The sequence below is a fragment of the Peromyscus californicus genome, unplaced genomic scaffold (assembly GCF_007827085.1).
Source record: "Peromyscus californicus insignis strain IS unplaced genomic scaffold, ASM782708v3 Scaffold_10__1_contigs__length_136768540, whole genome shotgun sequence".
Classification (NCBI taxonomy): Eukaryota; Metazoa; Chordata; class Mammalia; order Rodentia; family Cricetidae; genus Peromyscus; species Peromyscus californicus.
The window spans coordinates 52,768,281-52,788,850 of NW_026294391.1; the positions used below are offsets into that span (position 1 = coordinate 52,768,281).

General features: G+C 37.4%; 1 protein-coding gene across 4 annotated transcripts in view; it reads left to right on the plus strand.

Moving 5' to 3' along the window:
• Window positions 1-20,570, plus strand: part of Heph (hephaestin) — an 88,764-nt gene that overhangs the window by 17,635 nt on the left and 50,559 nt on the right. For all 4 annotated transcript variants that reach the window (XM_052733184.1, XM_052733175.1, XM_052733167.1 and 1 more), the window contains 4 exons: window positions 6,833-6,969; window positions 8,403-8,534; window positions 18,133-18,344; window positions 19,290-19,440. In XM_052733184.1, coding sequence (XP_052589144.1) covers window positions 6,833-6,969; window positions 8,403-8,534; window positions 18,133-18,344; window positions 19,290-19,440 — 632 coding nt within the window. The remainder of the gene's footprint in view (window positions 1-6,832; window positions 6,970-8,402; window positions 8,535-18,132; window positions 18,345-19,289; window positions 19,441-20,570) is intronic.

The following is a 20,570-nucleotide window of genomic DNA, read 5'->3' on the forward strand; positions in this document are numbered from 1 at the left end:
TGCCCAAGAGTATATGGATTCCTGGCTTTTGGCAATAGCTCATTTTATGTTTCTTTGTCTGGAATCTTAAGCCCTTGACTCTGAAGATTTAGAAGCTCTTTGGAACTCTATTAGTAACCAGGGACTATGGGTTCTTTCTTCTGCCTTCTTTCAGCCTGCTCTCTAAGTCTTTCTACTTTCACTCCCTATCTTCTTTCTGAACTGGCTCCTTTCAAACCACTTATTTACTTCTTCAGCTGTCATTGTTCTCTGCAAAAATTTGGGCTCTCAATCTCTATATGCCGGGGTGATAGTGCATCTGGAGTACCTGCTAGCTTGGGAGTCAGTGTTGTTCAGAAACTGGACATGGGGCATGATAGGGATCATTTAGGCATAGGGTATCTCCTCTTACTGAAAGCAGAATCCTTGCTGATGTGTGGGATCCCATGTGGAATTATCCGATATTCTGCTGCTATTATGTTGGCACTGCTTGGTGGATTCAGGCCTTTGGGCACTGACACTGTGCAGGTGTGAAGCCTCCACATATATCATTTCTTCAGCTATCAAATGGCATTTGCCAGTGCTCTGTACCGGGAAGCCTGGCCCTGGGCTCCCAAACTAGGCACTGGTTACAAGAAGGTCTGTTTGGAGTTCCACCTAGAAATATGGCACTAACTTCTGAGACTGCCTTCAAGGCTGCCAGTTCTTCAGCTGTCAAGCTACAATGAAAGCAGTAACAGTTTATATTTGGAAGCTTGGGGCTCAGAAATGCATGCTGGACTGGTCAGCAGGAACCCAGTATCAGGGATCACAAGCAACATTTGAAGTAAATGTGGTGCTAGGCAGTGCTGGGTTTGTACAGTGCCATGAGTGGCACTGGATGGTGTTGTATTCAAGCAATACCTGTGTAGATTCTTCAGCTGTCAATCACCGATCTGATATCAAGTTATTGTCGAAGGCAGGAATTTGTTCAACTACCAAACAACCAGGCAGTGCATGTGTTAGTCTATGGTATCAGTGTTTATCTCAAGGAATACAAACTTGTTAGTTTAGAATACTACCACTGCCAGCTCTTTACATTACCACTTCAGACTATACAAAAAAAAAAAAAAAAAAAAAAAAAGGTAAAAAGACCACGTGAGAGAAATGTTTTCTGGAGCCAATATTGCAATATAGGAGAGGAAGCACAGTATAGTGTCTTCTAGCTAACTTTTGGAGTAAGCTTAGGCTGCCTGATTCTATAGTTTGGGAAGGGGTATGTGTGGAACAAGTCATAGTAATTTGATTTGTCAATCATAACCATTCATTTTACAACAATCCCAGTCAATTAGGCTGTGTTTTAGATCAGTCACAATACTGTGTAGCCTCCCTCCCCCAATGGAAAGGATTCCCTGCTTGAGTAAGGTAGAAATGGTTTATCAAGACTTCTGATTGCAAAAAGTCTGGCATGAACTATTTCAGACAGTCTTGGCTAGAATTGTACCTCTAGGAGCCAAGACAATCAATCAGTTGTAATCTTTGTATCTCAAGGCATCCACAGTTGGTGCTGCTACAAGTATAGTCTGGCTGCCTGTTAGACTGATACTCCTTTTTCCCGTGGCAGCTCAGGCAGCAAGGCGTTTAATAGTTGCTAATTAGAAAGTCAGATTGGCTCATTCCTAACGTTTTTGCTTGTTTATTGGAAAATGAATATCAGAAGGGATCACAGTATAAATTTATAGAACTTATTGTCAGTAATAGCAGTGACCTTTATTTGATATTTTGCTTTTTAATTTTTCCTTTCAGGTATATATACTATATGTTAGGTATGTCATTCCCACCTTGTTCTTCCCTAACCTCCCTCTTCTCACTCCTTCCCTCTCCTATCAGTATCATTTATTTCTGTGGACAGAAATTCTCTTTTTTTTCTCATTCATCTTTTCTGTCATATATACATGCATGATTTTAAGTGACTATAAAATCTAGGAAACACAGAGGATAGAAAACATACAATATTTGTCTTTCTGAAACTAGCTTAATTTGATTAATATGATTATCTCCAGTTGTATCCATTTTTCTGCAATTAAATGTAACTTCATTCTGTATTATGGCTGTAAAAATTCCATTGTGTGCACATACTATATTTTCCTTATCCATTTCTGTGTTGTTGGGCACATAAGTAGGTTTCATAGCTTAGCTGTTGTGCATAATGCTTCAGTAAACACTGATGAACAAGTATCTCTGTGATATATTGATTTGTAGTCTTTTGTGTAAATACCTAGCCATGGTACACCTGCGTTACATGATAGATCTATTTTGAGATGATGTTCTCTCTCTCTCTCTCTCTCTCTCTCTCTCTCTCTCTCTCTCTCTCTCTCTCTCTCTCTCTTTGAGAACCTTCCATACTGATTTCCATAGTGGCTTGACTGGTTTACATTCCAACCTACAGTGTATAAAAGTTTCCTTGTGTCTACACCTGAGTCAACATTTACTGTTGTCTCTTGTTTTGATGATTAATATTCTATCAGAGGTAAGGTGGAAACTCAGTGTAGTTTTGAATTGTATTTCTGAGATGACTGGTGAGGAAGGACATATTTTTATATGTGTTTATTGGCTGTTTGTATTCATCATTTGAGAACTGTCTGTTCAGGGGCTAGGTAGATGGCTCAGTTGGGAATAGCGTTTGCTTTGCAAGCATGAGGACTTGAGTTTGAATTTCTAGGACCTTCATGAAAAGTTGGACATAGATACTCATGCTTATAAATGCCAACAATGGGGAGTAGAGACAGGTGGATCCCAAAAGCCATCCAGCCTAGTGAATGGGCAAGCGAGATCCTATCACAAGGCAGTAAGGTGAGAGAGCAAGAGAGGAAGACACTGGACTTTTCATGTACATACATGGGCATATGCACTTACATACATATGTGCATGTATCATATGCACATACAACACAACACATACAAAAGAGTTTTTTTTTAAAGAACTTGTCTATTCATTGTATTTGCACACTTATTTGATTGGGTTGTTTGACTTTTTAACATTTTGTGGGTGTTTTGGATTTATATATATATATATATATATATATATATATATATATATATATATGTATAAATATTAATCCTCTGTCAAACATCATCTAACAAAGACTTTCTCCAATCATGCAGGGTTTATTTTCACTTGGTTATCTGTTTTTGTTGTTGTACAAATTTTTTCCTTTAATTTCATGTGTTTCCATTTCTCAGTGTCAGCCTTATATTCTAAATGACTGCAGTCCTCAGAAAGCCATTATCTGTGGCCATGCAGTTTTATTATTTTCCTTTCTTTACCCTCTAGCAGTTCAGAAATTCAGGTATTATGTTAAGATCTTTGATCCATTTGGAGTTGATTTTTGTGCAGGGTGAGAAATAGAAATCTAATTTCAATCTTCTACATGTGGACATCCAATTTTACTAGCACTATTTGTTGAAAAGTCTGTCTCTTCTCCAACATGTATTTTTGACATCTTTGTAAAAATTCAGGGCACTGTAACTGAGTGGGTGGACTTATATGTGAATCTTTGACTCTGTTTCATTTATCTACATGTCAGTATTTGTTACAGTACCATTCTGTTTCTGTTTTTGTTGTTGCTGTTGTTTTTTCTTTTTACTTTTTGAGATTATAGTGTAATTACATTATTTCCCCTTCCCTTTCCTTCCTCTAAATCCTCCCACAAACCTTTCCTTGCCCTTTCAAATTCATGCTTTTTCTTTAATTATTGTTATTACTATAGGTTTGTAATGTAACTTGAATCAGTTATGATGAAAGCCTATAATAGTATTTTTTGAGTGTTCAGCATTGCTTTGATGATATGGGATCTTTCATGCTTCCAAATTAATTCTAAGTTTTTTTCCTGTTTCTGTGCAGGGTGACAAAAATTTGATGGACATTGCATTGAATCTATAGCTTGCCTTTGGTAGCATAACCATTTTCACAATATTAATTCTTCATGTTCATGAGCATATGATTTCTTTCCATGTTCTGGAGTCTGTTTAATTTCTTTCTTGAGTGTTTAAAAGTTTGCATTGTAGAGGTTGTTTGCTTCCTTGGTTACATTTATTCCAAAGTAATTTTGGAGGCAATTTTGAATGGGATAGCTTTCTTGATTTCTTTCTCAGTATGTTTACTGTTGGTGCATAGGTAGACTACTGATTTTTATGTGTTCATTTGCATACCTGGAATAAAGTCAAGTTGATCATGGTAATGACATATTTGATGTATTCTTGAATTTCGTTTGTGAGTATTAAGAAATATGGCATCTATGCTTATCAATGAGATTGCTCTATACTATATATTTTTATTTCTTGTGTGTTTGTGCCTTTATCTGGTTTTGGTATTAGAGAAATGCAGATTTTGCACACAGAATTTGATAGTGTTTCATTCTTTAGATAGCAGGGGGGTTTTAAAAAACAAACAAACAAACAAACAAACAAACAGATTTCAAGATTGCTGAACATCTGCCTAGGGAGAGTATTCCATATGGAGAATGGTCCATTGTAGCTGTGCATTTGGTTTTGAATGAGTGGCTTTTGTTAAGCATACAACAACTAGGAATAAGAATAAAACAAACAAGCAGAAGAGAGATGATGGAGCATAAGATCAGCCATGTATATCATCCAACAGAAACTGCCTGGACAGACCCTGGGAACCAAAACAGTCAACTGGAGCTTCTGACCAGTAAAGAGGGTTCTAGGTAAAATGTCTTCTCCTTAGTGAGACTTCTAATTAGTTGTTCCTAGTTTTCATATCATGTTATATTTTTATACCATAGGCTAAGCAATAGCTTTTGCTTAGGGAAGGTACTTTTATTATTTGTCTTCTAGCTATGTTCAAGGACACAACGTTTTGACTCTAACAATTTACCCTTCTTCTATTCTCAAGGGCATGGTATTTTTACTCTTGTCATGTTTGGCTCTTCTCATTTAACTTTCTCACAGGGCTGGGGGACCAGCCTGTCCCTGAGCAAGTGGTCTTGGAAGATACTTTAAGACAAACAGGCTTGGATCTGAAAGGGGAGGGGCAAACCCCACCTCCAGAGCCAGTTTCTCAGTGAGCTTGAAGAACATGTGGCAATTTACTAATAATATGTATATTATAGAGAGACAGTCCCTTCATTTGTCTAGAGAAACTTGGGGTATATGTGGGATAAAGATGATCTTGTGATGGCAGGATGTATGAGGGCACAGAGAAGTTCTTGGGGGTGTCTGATGCTGAGGAGGCTAGATTCTGCTGCTCCTTCCACCCGTCTGCCTAGGACTGGCAGATTATGTTAGTGAGGTGTTTTTTGTTTTTGTTTGTTTGTTTTTAGCATCCAGGATCTAAAGACATTTTGACCACAAAGTTAGGTGTCCAGAGGCACACGTTCCAGTGATAATAGGGTGACATTTTCAGAGACTTTATTCAAGACAAGATTAGGACACCAGGGGTTCTTTGCTAGCTGTTCAGGGAGAAGCAGATAAGAAACTTTTGGACCTCCTAGGAAGAAAAGATCTAATGAGCTAGTGAATGATCACTTTTAAAATGCCAAGAAACACAGACACATGACTATGGAGCAAGTGGTCATGATCCCTAGAGAGACCAGTAAATGGACATTAATTGTTGTGGGTGGCTATTGCCTTGGGGAAGCACCAGAGAGAGTCTACCTGTGTGGAAGGAGAAAGGAACCAGTGTTCTAGTCAAGACGTTCATGCACTGCTGAAGCTCTGAAATAAAATCCACTCATCATGTAAAAATGGTGGTCTCAGAAGTTTCTAAAGGGATGGAAGTTACCAGAACCCATCCAATGCCCAGTTTCTGGAGACTATCCAGAAAGGAGGTGTCAGCAGAGCTCAGGAAACTTCTTCATAGTAGGCAAGTGAAGTTGGACACAGAAGACTGTTGGTACAGGACTTTGGGAAGCCCAAGATAATCTTCAGAGCTTCCACTGGTGTGCCTCAGAAACTGGGTGGCAGCATATCATCTCATACAGCTCAGGGCTGAATATCAGCCATCCAGTGAAGCAAACAGAAAATGAGGGCATAATGAACTCTTCGAAACTAATCAGTGAGTCCGAGTTTACCATGAATATCCAATTTTGGCTAGCTGATTGTGGGAGGCGGGTGTGGAAATTTAACAACATCCATAGGAACAGCAACACCCAAATCTTCATTGTAGATTCCTGGCCATCCATGCTTTGTTCTCATGACTGCCTTCTCAAAAAAAAAAAAAGGGACTTTGAAGGAAACCAACACGTCCAATGCAGTCATCATGCAGCAATGCAGCAGTTGACATAATCTCTCTGCCCACTGTTCCCCCCAACCCCCGCTGTGTTCCTCACAGGCAGTAGGTATGCCTCATGAAGATCACAATCCTGTACCCTGTGTACAGCTAGTATTTAAATGTCATATGCTCTCAGTAGCTCTGGGTTCTTAGACTTTGGACATTTACTTTCTCTTTTGTTGTATTTCTTGGGGTTTTGTGATGATCAATGGACTCCAATGGAAAAAAAATGAAAAGAAAAAAGATGAAGGAAAGTAAAAGAACAGATAAAGACTGTGTAACTCTGGAGGACTGAACCAGTCTCAGTATATAGAACTTAGAAGCAATAATAGTTCACCTTTCTATAAAGAATAACTCCAACTATTAAAATATACTGTAGTACATTCTCTGAAAATAAGATCTTTATCTTTGGAAACGTTCGAGCAGAAGCTGTATACCACTTAGTAGTGCTGTCACCAGAGAAGGTGTCTTCATTGTTATGAATTAATCTAGGTGGTTCATAAAGATCTAGATGTTTGTGCACTTAGTATCTATTTGATACTCCATGAATTCATATAACATTTACCCTCTTACATGTTAGTGGCCCAGATAAGTACTTCCAGAAGAGCTCTACCCGAATTGGAGGTACTTACTGGAAAGTTCGATATGAAGCCTTCCAAGATGAGACCTTCCAGGAAAGGGTACATCAAGAGGAAGAAACACATCTTGGAATACTGGGTGAGGAATCTTTAACTCTTAAAATTCATGAACTAGAGACAAATGAAGTGAGGAGGACTTATAACTTGAGCCTGGTACTGACACAAGTGAAGATTGTGTAAAAGCCTCTCCCAAGCTGAGTCCCAAAAAATGAGTGTTTGTAATTGGTGTCCCAGATCTGAGTGTGTTTAACAATCAATATGTTTTCAGCATAGTCAAATAGAGTTTTTCTGTAAGACTTCTGCGAGCCTTAGGTTACTTTTGTTTATGATAAATGTTCAAGATGGAAATGGAAATTATATACCATTTCTCAAACTTTCACTAATAAATTATTTTGGTAATACCCTCTATTACCACTATGGTACTGATTCCGTTCTGTGAATTGCCTCTGTCAAGATGTTCTTGAGGAACTGTTTAAAGACAGTAAGACCATCCAGAATTTTGATAGTGTAGATCCAGAAGCATACTCCCACTATATATAGACATGTTCATTACTATTAGGGATAAAGAACTAGGTTTGCTGTATGATCTTGGAGACTATATCTAAAAGGTCTTAAACACAATACGGGAAGGTTAGATGTGTTTAATCACTATGAAATAGAACAATTGGTAGAAAACTTTGGAAATAGTATAATACTCCAGGGATATTTGTGTGCAGTTGATTCTGGATTGAAAAGGAACAATATATTGGTTGGACAGGGTAATGTAAGGAGAAAATATCATTCCTAGAAAAGAGAAGTATTAGTATATGTGAAGGAATTGTTGTTGGCCACTGTTCTATATGTATACACAGTTGTTCAGTTATGAAGACCATGTGGAAATTGAGGTAGGAAACCAAGCTAGAAAGTCTAACCTTGGAGTAGAGTCAGTATAAATAGTCAGGCTATTGTCTTGGTAGCCTTGATAGTGATCCAAGTCAGGTTGAAAGGGATAATGAGTAGCAAAGCACACACAAGTCCAAAAGTTTTGCCTAGACTACGTATTTCCAGGCCTCTATTCTCTTTGCTTATAATTTGATTAAAATTTTGGTGAGCTCAGATCTTAGATGGAACTTACTAGGAAATATGACTATGGCAGAACAGAGAATAAATTCAGGATTAATGGAATTGGATCTGACTGTAGTGTAGAAGACAGAGATGACCTTAGTTTCTGGCTCTGTAATTGCTATTTGAATTTTTATAGGTCAATGCTTCTTCCCTGAAGTTATTTCATCTGTAAAATGGAGGTAATAACCCCTCCTATTATACCTTATATTAATACGTGAAAATCAGAAGAGATAATGGATTTAATAGTGCTTTTTATTATTATAAATAGCATGATGCTTAAAGCAGATTATTTTAAAGGGAAGCATTCTCTATCTTGTGTATATTCCATTACATTTTCTCTCCTTACCCTTTTGTTTCCATTCTCCATCTTTGTTTTCATTCTCATGGTCTCTGTTTTCCATTTTCCAGGACCAGTGATAAGAGCTGAAGTGGGTGACACCATCCAGGTGGTCTTCTACAACCGTGCCTCCAAGCCATTCAGCATGCAGCCCCATGGTGTCTTTTATGAGAAAGACTACGAGGGCACTGTGTACAATGATGGTGAGCTGGAAGGGTTTCCGACAATGTAGGCTGCAGGCGGCTCTAGGAGAGAAATAAACGAAGCATTGGGAGAAAGAGCCAAGTTTGTGGTCATATGAATGAATGAATGATAGGACAGTGAAGCAGAGCCCAATTCATTAATAATAGAAAAATTTTTTAAAAAGTATTTTTAGAAATGATCTCTGAAACTATAGTCTTGTAAAAAGTATTTTTAGAAGGCACAGGTATAGCTTAATGATAAAGTTTATATTCTGCATGGGCAAAGTCGAGAGTTCTATTTTCAGCAACAAAATAAAAATACACTTATGTATATTCTTATTATAAAGTGTACACATCATGAATGTTTGAAAAATGTAAATATATAAAATTGTAAAACAACCATCACTCATAGGTAAACTGTCATGTTCATTTTCACATGCCATTTAATATTTTTCTGTAATTATAATATATATTTAAGAAATGAGATGATATAATTTGAACAGTTTTTCATTTTGCTAGTGTATACATTACACTGTGTCTGTCTACAATCATAATGTAACGTTTTAGTTACCATGTAACACTCTGACTTGGATTTTCTACAGTTTGTTTACTTTAGCTTCTATTGCTCAGGCATATAACTTTTTTAGTAGTTTTAAATATCGCTAGTATTTAAATAGTAACATATAAACGTGTATATCTTAGCTTCATTTTTTTGGGGGGGATATATCACATAATAGAATCCTATAAGTGAGATTACTCTGTAATTTCTTATTTTCTCTGATGATATTTTCATATGCTCATTCTAAGATAAACATGTAGAAAGCACTGAATACATAAATGTCAAAGTTGTAAACAAATACAAAAGAACTTTCCATAAGGCATTCAGATCTTGTTCTTTTATGAATCAATATTGTGAATAAGGGGACACAGTTATTAGGTATCAACCAAGTGCAACCTGCAAACTTCTCCTGTTCCTTGATATAAAAATAGCTTGAAGAAATATTCCAAATTCAGATATGAGGGCACACATGTAATACCAGCACTTTAGAGGCTATCAGGATGTTTACAAGTCTGAAGTCATTCTGGTGCTATAAAACAAGACCCTCTCTCAAAAAAGCATGACAAGTTTGGTGTGATGGCTCATGTCTATGATCATAGCAGTTGGGAAATAGAAGAGGATTGCCAGGAAGGATGAAGCCACCCTGGGCTACTACTCAGTTCTAGCCCAGCATATGCTGCATAGTAAAATTCTGTCATAAGAAAATTAAAAAAAAAAATGAAACAAAGCAGAAACTTTGGGGATAACTTAAGAAGTTTTCACCTAGATTAGTCGTTGAACGATACTGGGAAATTTCTTAGCTGTGATAATACTGTTCTGATAGCACAGAAGAAAATCTTTAAGATTTACTTTTTCTCATTTTTATTAGTTCTCTGAGAGTTTCATACAATGCATTTTGATCATATGCACCACGTCCACCCATTACTCCCAGATCCATCCCCACTTCCCTACCAACCCAACTTAGTATCTTAACAACAACAACAACAACAACAACAACAACAACAACAACAACAAACCAACTCCAATTTGTGCTGCACATATACTCTTGGATGTGTGGCCTTCACTGGAATGTCTTCAATGAATTAAGGGCTGCAGACTTTAACAAAACAGACTCTCCCTTCCCAAGCAGCCAATAGATCCTTAGCTCAGTATAGGACTTTGTATTTAACTCCATTCTCCAAGATGGACTTTTGTCTGGCTTGAGACTGTGCAGGTCTTATACATGTTCTCTCAGTTGCTGTGAGTTGGCTTGTACAGCTATGCTGCTGTGTTCAGAAAACAGTTTACTTCTAGCCATCCTCTACATCTGCCTCTTAGGCTATTTCTGCTCCCTTTCTGCGATTATTTCTGGGCCTCGGATGTAAATGTTCTGTTTAGGGCTGAGGAATATCCAGTCTCTTTTTCTCTATACCTTGGCCAGTTGCGAGTTACAGTGTTAATCACTATCTACTGCAAAAGGAAATTTGTCTGATGAGGGTTGAGAGATGCACTAATCTCTTCATAGACAAATACCTCAGTCATTAGGAGTGAGTTTCATATTATGTCAATTTAGTAGAGTAATAGTACTCCCCTAGGGCCTATCACTTGTCTATACACAGGATCTTGGCCCCAATAATACTTCTAGGTATGGCTTTCAACTTGTGGGGCAGGCATTAAATCCAATCACAAAGTGGTTGGCTACTCCCATAACACTAATGTGCAAGTGGTATGTCTTGCCAGGCTAGCCATTGTTGTAGCTCATAGGGTTCACAGCTAGGTAAGATTGGTTCCTTTTCTCTTCTTCTGGCATTCTTATCACCATCTAACATGACAGGTAACCAGTAGGTCTGAAGTTTCCAGGTGTATCAGCTTGATTTCTCCATGTTCTATGACTCAAGTGTGTGGTGGCTTCAGCAACAGAGCTTTGCTATCCAGTTGTGGAGGGTAACCAAAAGCATTGGCAAAAGCCTTTAGTATATAAGCATCAATGGGAATTGACTTATCAACTGCTCAAAAATAGTTAGCCCATTTCTGTCGTTAGACTTATTTGTTGGCCTGAGGTATCTAGTAGGGACATGCTACACTGTTATGGAGTAACTCCATTTAAATTGTTGGTTGATGGTGCATGAGTGTATTTTAGGAAACCTTTATAGTACTAGGTTTGTCATATGACTTTTTCAAAGTGTCTCAAGTGTTAGTTATATCTTTCTATTCTCTCCTCTGTGCTGCTGTGTCCTTTTCTTTCCCATTTAACCCTTTAATATTACTGTGTTCTCTTTCCCCTCCCTTGAAACCTGCTCGCTCCCAAGGTGCCTTGCTGAATTCCTGACCTCTATGGGAATTCCAAATGAAACACACATATCCAAAGAGTCAAAGCCAACATCCACAAATGGCAGAAAACATTGTTTGTCTCTCTGGGCCTGGGTTACCTCATTCGGAAGTGTTACTTATCACTTTATCCATTTACATGAACATTTCATTTCTTTTTTTTCTAAACAGCTGTAATATTACATTGTGTGAATATAGCACTTTTTGTTATCCATTCATCAGTTGTTGGACATCTAGGATGTTGCCATCTTCTAGCTATTGTGGATAGAACAGCAATGAACATGGATGTGCAGGTATTTCTATGGTAGGATAGGAATCCTTTGGGGATATGGCCAAGTGTGGTATAACTGGATAATGTGGTAGATTTCTTTATTTTTGAATAACATCTACACTGATTTCCATAGTGGCTGTACCAGTTTGCACTCCCACCAGCAATGAATAAGTGTTCCCCCTTCTCTTTTTCCTTACCAGCATGTGCTGCCATTTGTTTTATTGATCTTGGTTATTCTGGTTGGGATAAGAAGAAATCTCAAGTAGTTTTAATTTGCATTTCCCTGATGACTAAGGATATTGAACCTTTTTAAGTGCTTTTCTCAGCTATTTGGGTTTCATTGTTTGAGAACTGCTTAGTTCTGTACCCATTTTTAACTGGGCTATTTCTATTGATGATCAGATTTTTCTTTTTGTATGTATTCTCTGCATGAACCTTCTATCAGATAAATACTTGGTAAAGATCGTTTCCCATTCTGTAGGCTGAAAGTTTGCCAGAATGATGGCGTTATTTGCTGTACAGAGGCTTTTCAGTTTCATGAGGTCCTATTTATTAATTTTTGGTCTTAGTGCCTGTGCCATCGGTGTCCTGTTCACACAGTTTCTTTTGCCAATGAATTCAAGGCTATTTGCCACGTTCTCTTCCGTCAGATTCAGATCATCTCTTCTTACGTTAGGGTCCTTGATCCATTTGGAGTAGAGTGTTGTACAGGGTGAGAAATAAGGATCTAGTTTCATTCTACATATAACTATCTGGTTTGACTATCACCACTTGCTAAAGATGCTATCTTTTCTCCAATGTTTATTGATGACCACTTTGTCAAAAGTCAGATGAATGCCAGAGTGTGGGCTCATCTGTAGCTCCTCAATTCTATTCCATTGAACAATGTGTCTCTTTTATTGTCAGGATCGTGCTTTTTTATTACTATAGATCTCTAACACAATTTGGAGTCTGGGTTAGTGATATGTCGTCTAACTGTTCTTTCATTGTTTTGGATTGTGTTTGTGTATCTGGATTGTGTATCATAGGCCATTTGAGTTTCTATATGAAATTTAAAATTGTTTTGCAATTTCTGTGAAGAATTTGATGGGAATTTCACTGAATCTGTAAATTGCTTTTGGTAAAATAACCATTTTCACAGTATTAATGCTGTCAGTCCATAAATATGGGAGGTCTTTCCATCTTCTGGTATCTTATTCAATGTCTTATTTCTGTGTCTTAAAATTTGCATTGCACAAGTCTTTCAAATCCTTTGTTAGATTTAATACAAGATGTTTTACTTATTTTTTTTAGTCATTTGTGAAATAAATTATTTCCCTGATTTCTTTTTTGGTATGTTTTCCCTCTATACAAAGGCTACTGGTTTTTGTCTGCTAGTTTTCTAGTCTGCTACTTTGTTAAATGTGTTCAGGTATGGGAGATTTCTTGCAGAGTATTTAAATATTCCAGGCCATATGTATCTATAAATTCGGGCATTTGTTAGATTTTTTTCCAACTTGGTGGAATATAGATTTTTATAGTACATTCTCATGATTCTCTGAATTTCCTTGGGGTCTAATGTCTCTCTCTGCATTTGTGGTTTTTTTAATTTGAACCCTCAGTTTCTTTTGGTTAATTTGACCAAAGATTTATTAATGTTTTCAAACAACCAGTCCTTTTCTTCATTGATTCATTGTACTGAATTGTTCATTTCCATTTTGTTAATTCAGCCCTTACTTTGATAACTCTTCCCATCTAGTTTTTGGGAGGGTGTTGTTTGCTCTTCTTTTTCACGGCCTTTAGTTGCATCATTAGTGCATTTATTTGAAATCCCATACTTTTTTATGTACGCATTTAGTGATAAACATTCCTCTTAGGACTCCCTTCATTGTATCCCATAGCTTTTTGAAATGTTGTCTTTTCATTTTCCTTCCATTTTTAATAAGTTTTTTAAAGTTTATTTTTAATTTTATGTGTATGAGTCTTTTACCTGTATGTATGCATGTACACCATGTGCATGCCTGGTACACATGGAAGCCAGAACTGGAGTAATGGGATCTGGGGCTAAGGGCACTTGTGAGCTGCCATGTGGGTTCTAGGAAGCAAACCCAGGTTCTCTGGGGAGCAGCAAGTACACATAACCTCTGAGCCATCTCTTCAAACCTTCTAGGAATTTTTAAAATTTCCTTAATGAATTAACTTTGTCCTTGACCCAATTATTATTCAGTTGTGTGTTGTTTAGTTTCCATGAGTTTTTATACTTTCTGTTATTTCTCTGACTGTTGAAATCTAGTTCTATTTTATTGTAGTCAGGTGGAATGCAGGATGTGATTTCAGTTTTCCAATATTTGCCAAGTCTTGCTTTGAGTACTAGTATGCGGTCTATTCTGGGGAACATTCCATAGGCTGCCAAGAGGAGTATGTATTTACTGGTTGTAGTATTAAGGCAACTCCACGTAGTTAAAAGGGAGTTTTATTTTGTGGGGTAAGTTACAAGTGAAGGGATAGATTACATGGTCCAGGAAAGGTGTAGCGCAGTTTGGCAGTGTTCTCTGGAGAACTCTGCTCAGTCTACCTCCAGCATCCGGGATCCAGGAACCAAGAGAGCCGGCACATCCGGATCTCAGGTCTTAAGGGATCCTGTCTCAGCCCTGCCTTGTAGGTGTGACAGTTACCGAAGCCTCAATGGGGGTAGTACTTCCAGGTGAAAACTGGAACAGCTACCCACTACATGTATTCTTTGATGTTTGAGTGGAATGTTCTGTGGATTTCTGTTAGGTCCATTTGACTTTTTTCTTTTTTATGTAATTTAGTTCCAGAATATCTCTGTTTAGTTACTTCTGGATGACATATCTATTGGTGAGAGTCAGATATTGATGTCAACCACTGTCACTATGTGTCACCATGTGGTGAACCCATGGTTTTAGTTTTAATAGTGATTCATTTATGAAATCAGGTACCCATGTGTTTGGTGTGTTTATGTTCATAATTGTAATTACCCATTGGTAGCGTTTTTCTTTAAGGATCATGAAATATCCTCCATAAGTCTCTGACTAGTTTTGTCAGATATTAGAGTAGCTACACCTGCTTGTTGTTCAGTTTCATTTGCTTGGAATGCCATTTTTTAACCCCTTTATCTTAAGAAGGTATCTGTTTTTCATGGTGAGGTGTATTTCTTGAAGGCAACAAAAATATGAATCCTCTAATATTATCTGTTAGTATGTGTCTTTTTATTATAGAATCAAGATCAATAATCTTCTGTTATTATTGAGTGATGTGTCTTAATCCTTGTCATTTTGTTGATTTGTTATTTTCTTAGAGCTCTTTTCATTACCTGCCCTGGCATTGCTTATTTGTTTCTTATGACCTCTTGGTTGTGTGTATTCTTCTCTTCAAGCTGAAATATTTCTTCTAGTATCCTCTGAAGATCTTGTTTTCTGGTCATAAATTCTTTTAGTCTATTTTTACCATGGAAATTTTTGTTTCTTCTTTAATTTTAATAGTTTTTATGAGTGTAATAGTCTGTGTTGACAATTGTGACCTCTCAGGACTTGCAGTCATCTTTCTAGGCCTTTCTGGCTTTAAAGGCTTTTGTTAAATACTAATAGACCTGCCTTTAAATGTGACTTGACTTTTCTCTCTTGAATCTTTCAATACCGTTTCTTTATCCTATATTTTTTAATGCTTTAACTATAATATGTCTATTCTTGTCTGCTTGTTGCTCTTTAGGCCTTTTGTGCCTGGATGGGCATCACTTTCTCTTGGTTGGGAAGTTTTTTTTCTATGATTTTACTAAAGATATTTTGTATGCCTTCACTGTGGTATTCTTCTCCTTCTTCTCTGCCCGTATTTGAAGGCTTTGGCTTTTTCATGGTGTCTCAAAGCTCTTACATGTTCCATTCATCTGTATTAAATTTTTTTCATTGACTTTTCCTAAATGATCCAATTCCTCTACTTTGTCTGCTATGTCCGAATCTCTGTTTTTGGCATGATGCATTTTGTTGGTGAGACTTTCCACTAACACTTCTAATTGGCCTTGTGAGATTTTCATTTCCAGCATCTTTTCAGTTTGGGGTTTCTTTAAAACTTTAAACTCTATTTTCATGTTTTGGATTGACTTACTTATTTCAGGCACCCCTTTGATTTTGTCTTCTTTGAGTTGTTTGCCATTGTGATAATCATTCTTTTGAATTCTTTGTCTGAAAGTGTCTTCATTTATTTTCAACAGGAGATATTGCTATGGGATTTATGTTTGGAGATAGAATGTTATTTTGCTTTTTTTGTGTCTTGTTATTATCTCTGCATTAGGATTTGCACATCTGGGGTTACTTTGTTGGTTGATTTTTTTCTTTAATTTTTTGTTCAACTCACTTTTCTTTTAGCAGAGGTTCTTGCAATGTTCTAGACAGGGCTAATTCATAGTAGCATTGGAATCTTGATTTCCTCTCTTTAACCGGTATTTGGGAATACAGCCTCTATCTAGGTTTGGTTAAGGAGTCTTGAGCAAGTTTCCCTTGGCAGTGTAGATTGGTCCTGGGTTTAAAGGCCTTAAAGGGTAACTAGAGGGTCCTAGTGAGGCAGCTGGCAGGGCTCTGCGACTCTGTGTCATGTGTGATAACTTGAGGCTCTCTCCCGGGTATTGAGCTGGAATCTGGTGAATGCTAGGGGAAGGGATACATACAGGCTGAGGAAAGGTAGCTGGTCCTGGCAATCAGCCTTAAGTGGAGGAAGGCAGGAAAGGAGAGCAGTAGTAGCTACTTGGGTCCATAGTATATGAGGTGGCTACAGGGGCACTGGTAGTAAGTTCACTTTTATTATTTTTAGTTATACATATATGTGTTTATGTATGTGCACATGAATTCAGATGCCCTCGGAGGCTAGAGGTGTCCAGTTCCCCTGGAGCTGGAGTGAGTTGTGAGCCACCTGAAGTGTGTGTTTGGAACTGAACTCAGGTTTCCTGCAAGAGCAATACATGCTCTTAACTGCTGAGCCATCTGTCCAGTCCTATCATAGGAGATTCTTCCTGATCTGTTTTCAACAATGAGGTTATGGTGGTGTAAATTTTATTTGTAAATGACTCAACAAAAGAAAACAAACAAGTAAAAACCTGTGTGATGCATATAGATGTACAATATGCACAAATGGAGACTTATCCTCTTATGGTGGCTGAGGATAAAACTTAGAACTTCACAAGTGCTAAGCAAATGTTCTACCACTGAGCTATACTTCTCAATAGATGTAAATGCATTAAAGATGATAAAATTTTATAAATAGACATTGAGTCTAGATGATAGGATCATAATTGTGCAATTTTTAAAATTTATTTTGTTTTTTGTTGCAAAAAGTGAGTTGTATAATGGTATGTTCACATGTATGCAATATGTTTTTACCATATTCACCTTATGACACTTTTTCTGCCACAACTCCTCCCTTTCTCTTATCAACTAGCTCCCTTTTCTTATTTCACATAATTGTACCATTCTTTAATGTTTTCTAGCTATAAAAATTTAAGGAATTAGAAATGATGAGTGAATAAGAAATGATAAGTTCATAACATACCAAATTTTATCCTTTTGCTACAAACCATGCTACCAATGTCCTTTTGAATGTTATTTATAGGATCTTAATGATTATTTCTTCATGATCTGTTCTTTTTTTATTTTTATTTTTTGGTTTTTCGAGACAGGGTTTCTCTGTGTAGTTTTGCACCTTTCCTGGAACTCGAATGTAAAATTAGTTTGTTATAGGATATGCACTTTGAACTCTTTATCACCTACTTCCATTTTGTTCTCTGGACAGATTTGTAGTCTGATTAACTTGTAGTTGCATCAACAGTACTTGAAGGTCTATTTCTTTACAACCTCACCTGCACTAAGACAATCTTTTTACTATTTTGTCAAAATGAGAGTCTATTAAGCAACATCAATGCAACTCACTGCTGTTTTGATTTGCATTTATTTGATTGCTTTATTTTAACATTATTTATACTACGTATTATACATCTTAATTTTTTCTATGCAGGAAGGATTTTAAGACTTTTGTATTTTGCCAATATTATTTCCAAAATGAGTTATTTCTGTCTACATTTAAACTCTTTTTATAGGTAAGGGAAAGAACCATTTTCACTGCACTGATTAAAATTGATAAAATATTTGCCAATTTGATAGATCCAAAATTATTTAAGTACTTTCATTTATACTTCTTTGAAAACTAATATGCTGGAAATTAAAATAAAAATACAGTTCTGTTGATTGCTTGATCATGTTATTCATCCATTTAAACGATTGCAGTCTTAGGACAGGCTGCAGTTCAGTGGTAGAACGCTTGGCTCACAGGAAAAAGGCTGTGCATGTGCTCTCAAGCACTGCAATATCCATTACTGGGTGTTGCTGCCATCACTGTTGCCTTAACATGTCTTTGTAGTTTATCTTTTTTTTATACTCTTTGGAGCTGATGATCCTTACTCTAGCCAATGTGAATAATGGCTTCATGTTTCCCTGCAGGTACATCTCACCCTGGCTTGGTAGCCAAGCCCTTTGAGAAAGTAACATACAACTGGATGGTTCCACCTCATGCTGGGCCCACTGCTCAGGATCCTGCCTGTCTAACCTGGATGTACTTCTCTGCTGCAGATCCCATAAGAGATACAAATTCTGGCCTGGTGGGCCCTCTGCTGGTTTGCAAGGCTGGTGCCTTGGGTGCAGATGGCAAGCAGGTATTACTGGGGAGTCTGGGTAGCAAGACTGGTTGGAGAGAAATAAAGCTGAGTTTCTGGGTATGTGTCAAGAATGGGGCTGGATCCTGGAGGTAAGGGAATAGAAAAAAAGAAAAACCAAGCAATTTTATCCGACAGCAGTTGGTGACCTCCTGTTCTTATGTATATTATTGTTTTACATGCAAACACACATCATTCTTAGCTTTTGATTCTTATTTTTTTCCATATCCCCGAATCATTATTCCCCCTCCCAAATCAGTGGCCCATAAAATTGTTCATAATCCATAAACCTGCTTTAATACCTGTTTGCCATTTTTTTTTCATGTACCCCATCATTGTTGTGTGACTTTGGTCAAGTTATTTAAAATCTCTTTAACTTAACTTCTTCATCTGTAAAGTAAGGGTTAACAAAGGAAGTTATCTTTGACTTCTTTGAAGAGTCATATGATTAATATGCATAAAGCACTTACTACGGTGTCTGGTATTTAGTAAGCACCCAGTAAACATTAGCTTTAAAAACAATAAATCATGTTAATGCTTTTCTATTTTTTAAAATTTTCTAATTTTCCTCCATAGACCTTCTCTGCTTTCTTAGCTACTTTCCCCTCAATCTTCTTCCCAGGTGACTTCAGGCTATCTCTGGTCACATACTGTGCAATGGTTCCTTAATCCACACCGTATGCTTCTTCCCTGCTTCCTTTCATACATTATTCGCCTCTAGTCTTGTTCCTTTACTCTGATTTTATCTCCTTGACAATTTTAAGTTTTCCTGAGGAAAACCTCCCTAGCAACAACTGCAGCTCTGAGCATGAAATATGGGCCTGGCTCTGAATCTGAGAAAGGAAATGAGAAAGAATCAGGAATCCTTGGGTCGACAACTACGCAATATTCAACTGCTGAAACCATTGTCATTCCTCCTTCTGTTTTTTCCCACTGGGACTACAGAAAGGAATGGATAAAGAATTTTTTCTCCTCTTCACTGTGTTTGATGAGAACAAGAGCTGGTACAGCAGTGCCAATCAAGCAGCTGGTATGTTGGATATCCGACTGCTCTCAGAGGATGTTGAGGCCTTCCAGGACTCCAATCAAATGCATGGTATGGAGAATAATTTTGCCTTTGACTATAACTTTGGGGTCTCAAGGAAAATGTAACTCTAACCATACTCATAGCCAATTCCTAAAAATGGTCATCTCATTGATAATCTTTATACAAGGACAAGCTAGGTTGAGGAAAACAACATAAATAACAGTTTTTCTGTTTTAAAATTTATTATTATTATTATTATTATTATTATTATTATTATTATTACTACTATTCTTCTTCATCCCTGTCTCCCTGTGTGTGTATGTGTGTATGTGTGTGTGTGTGTGTGTGTGTGTGTGTGTGTGTGTGTGTGTGTGTGTGTGTAGGTATACATAGAGACTAGAAGAGGCTGTCTGATACCATTGAGCTGGAGGTGGTTGTAAGCCACTAGATGTGGGTGCTGGAAGCTGAACTCAGGTCCCCTGAAGAGCAGCAAGAGCTCATAGCCACTGAGCCATGTCACCACCCTACCACAACAGCTGTTCTTACACTGATGTCTTCTTGTGCCATGACCTGTATTACACAGTATGGGAGGCACTGGAAGATGAAAACTGTGCACATGTGATGTTCCATAGGCTATAACAGATTAAGCTGAGGTGACGTTCTTTAATTCTTTTTCTTCGTAGTTCTGGTAATAGAATCCAGGTAACAGGCAAGTGTTCTGCCACTGGGTACATCTGCAGCTTCCATCCAGTTTTGTCTCCTACCCTCCCCATATCCCATATATTATCAAAGTGTAGCTATTTTTCTTTCCACAATCATAGCTTCTACTTATTTCATTTTTTTCCATCGTCATGCTCTTTAGTTGAAATATACATTTTTACATATTTGCCTTCAGCTTTTGGAAATTCTGCCCAGTTTCTAAGATTCTGCTCAAAAGCTACCTCACCAATATTTGCACTTCTTATCACTCAAGTTCAGGCTAGGAATTCTCTTTTCTATGTATCATTGCACTTTAGTATTTTTTTATTTTAATTTTTTTATTCATTTTACATACCAACCACAGATTCCCGCCTCATCCCTCCTCCTGCTCCCCCTAGACTCTTCTTCTGATCCACCCTCCATCCTCTCCTCCAAAGGGGTAAAGCCTCCCATGGGGGGACAGCAAAGCCTGGTACATTCAGTTGAGGCAGGACCAATCC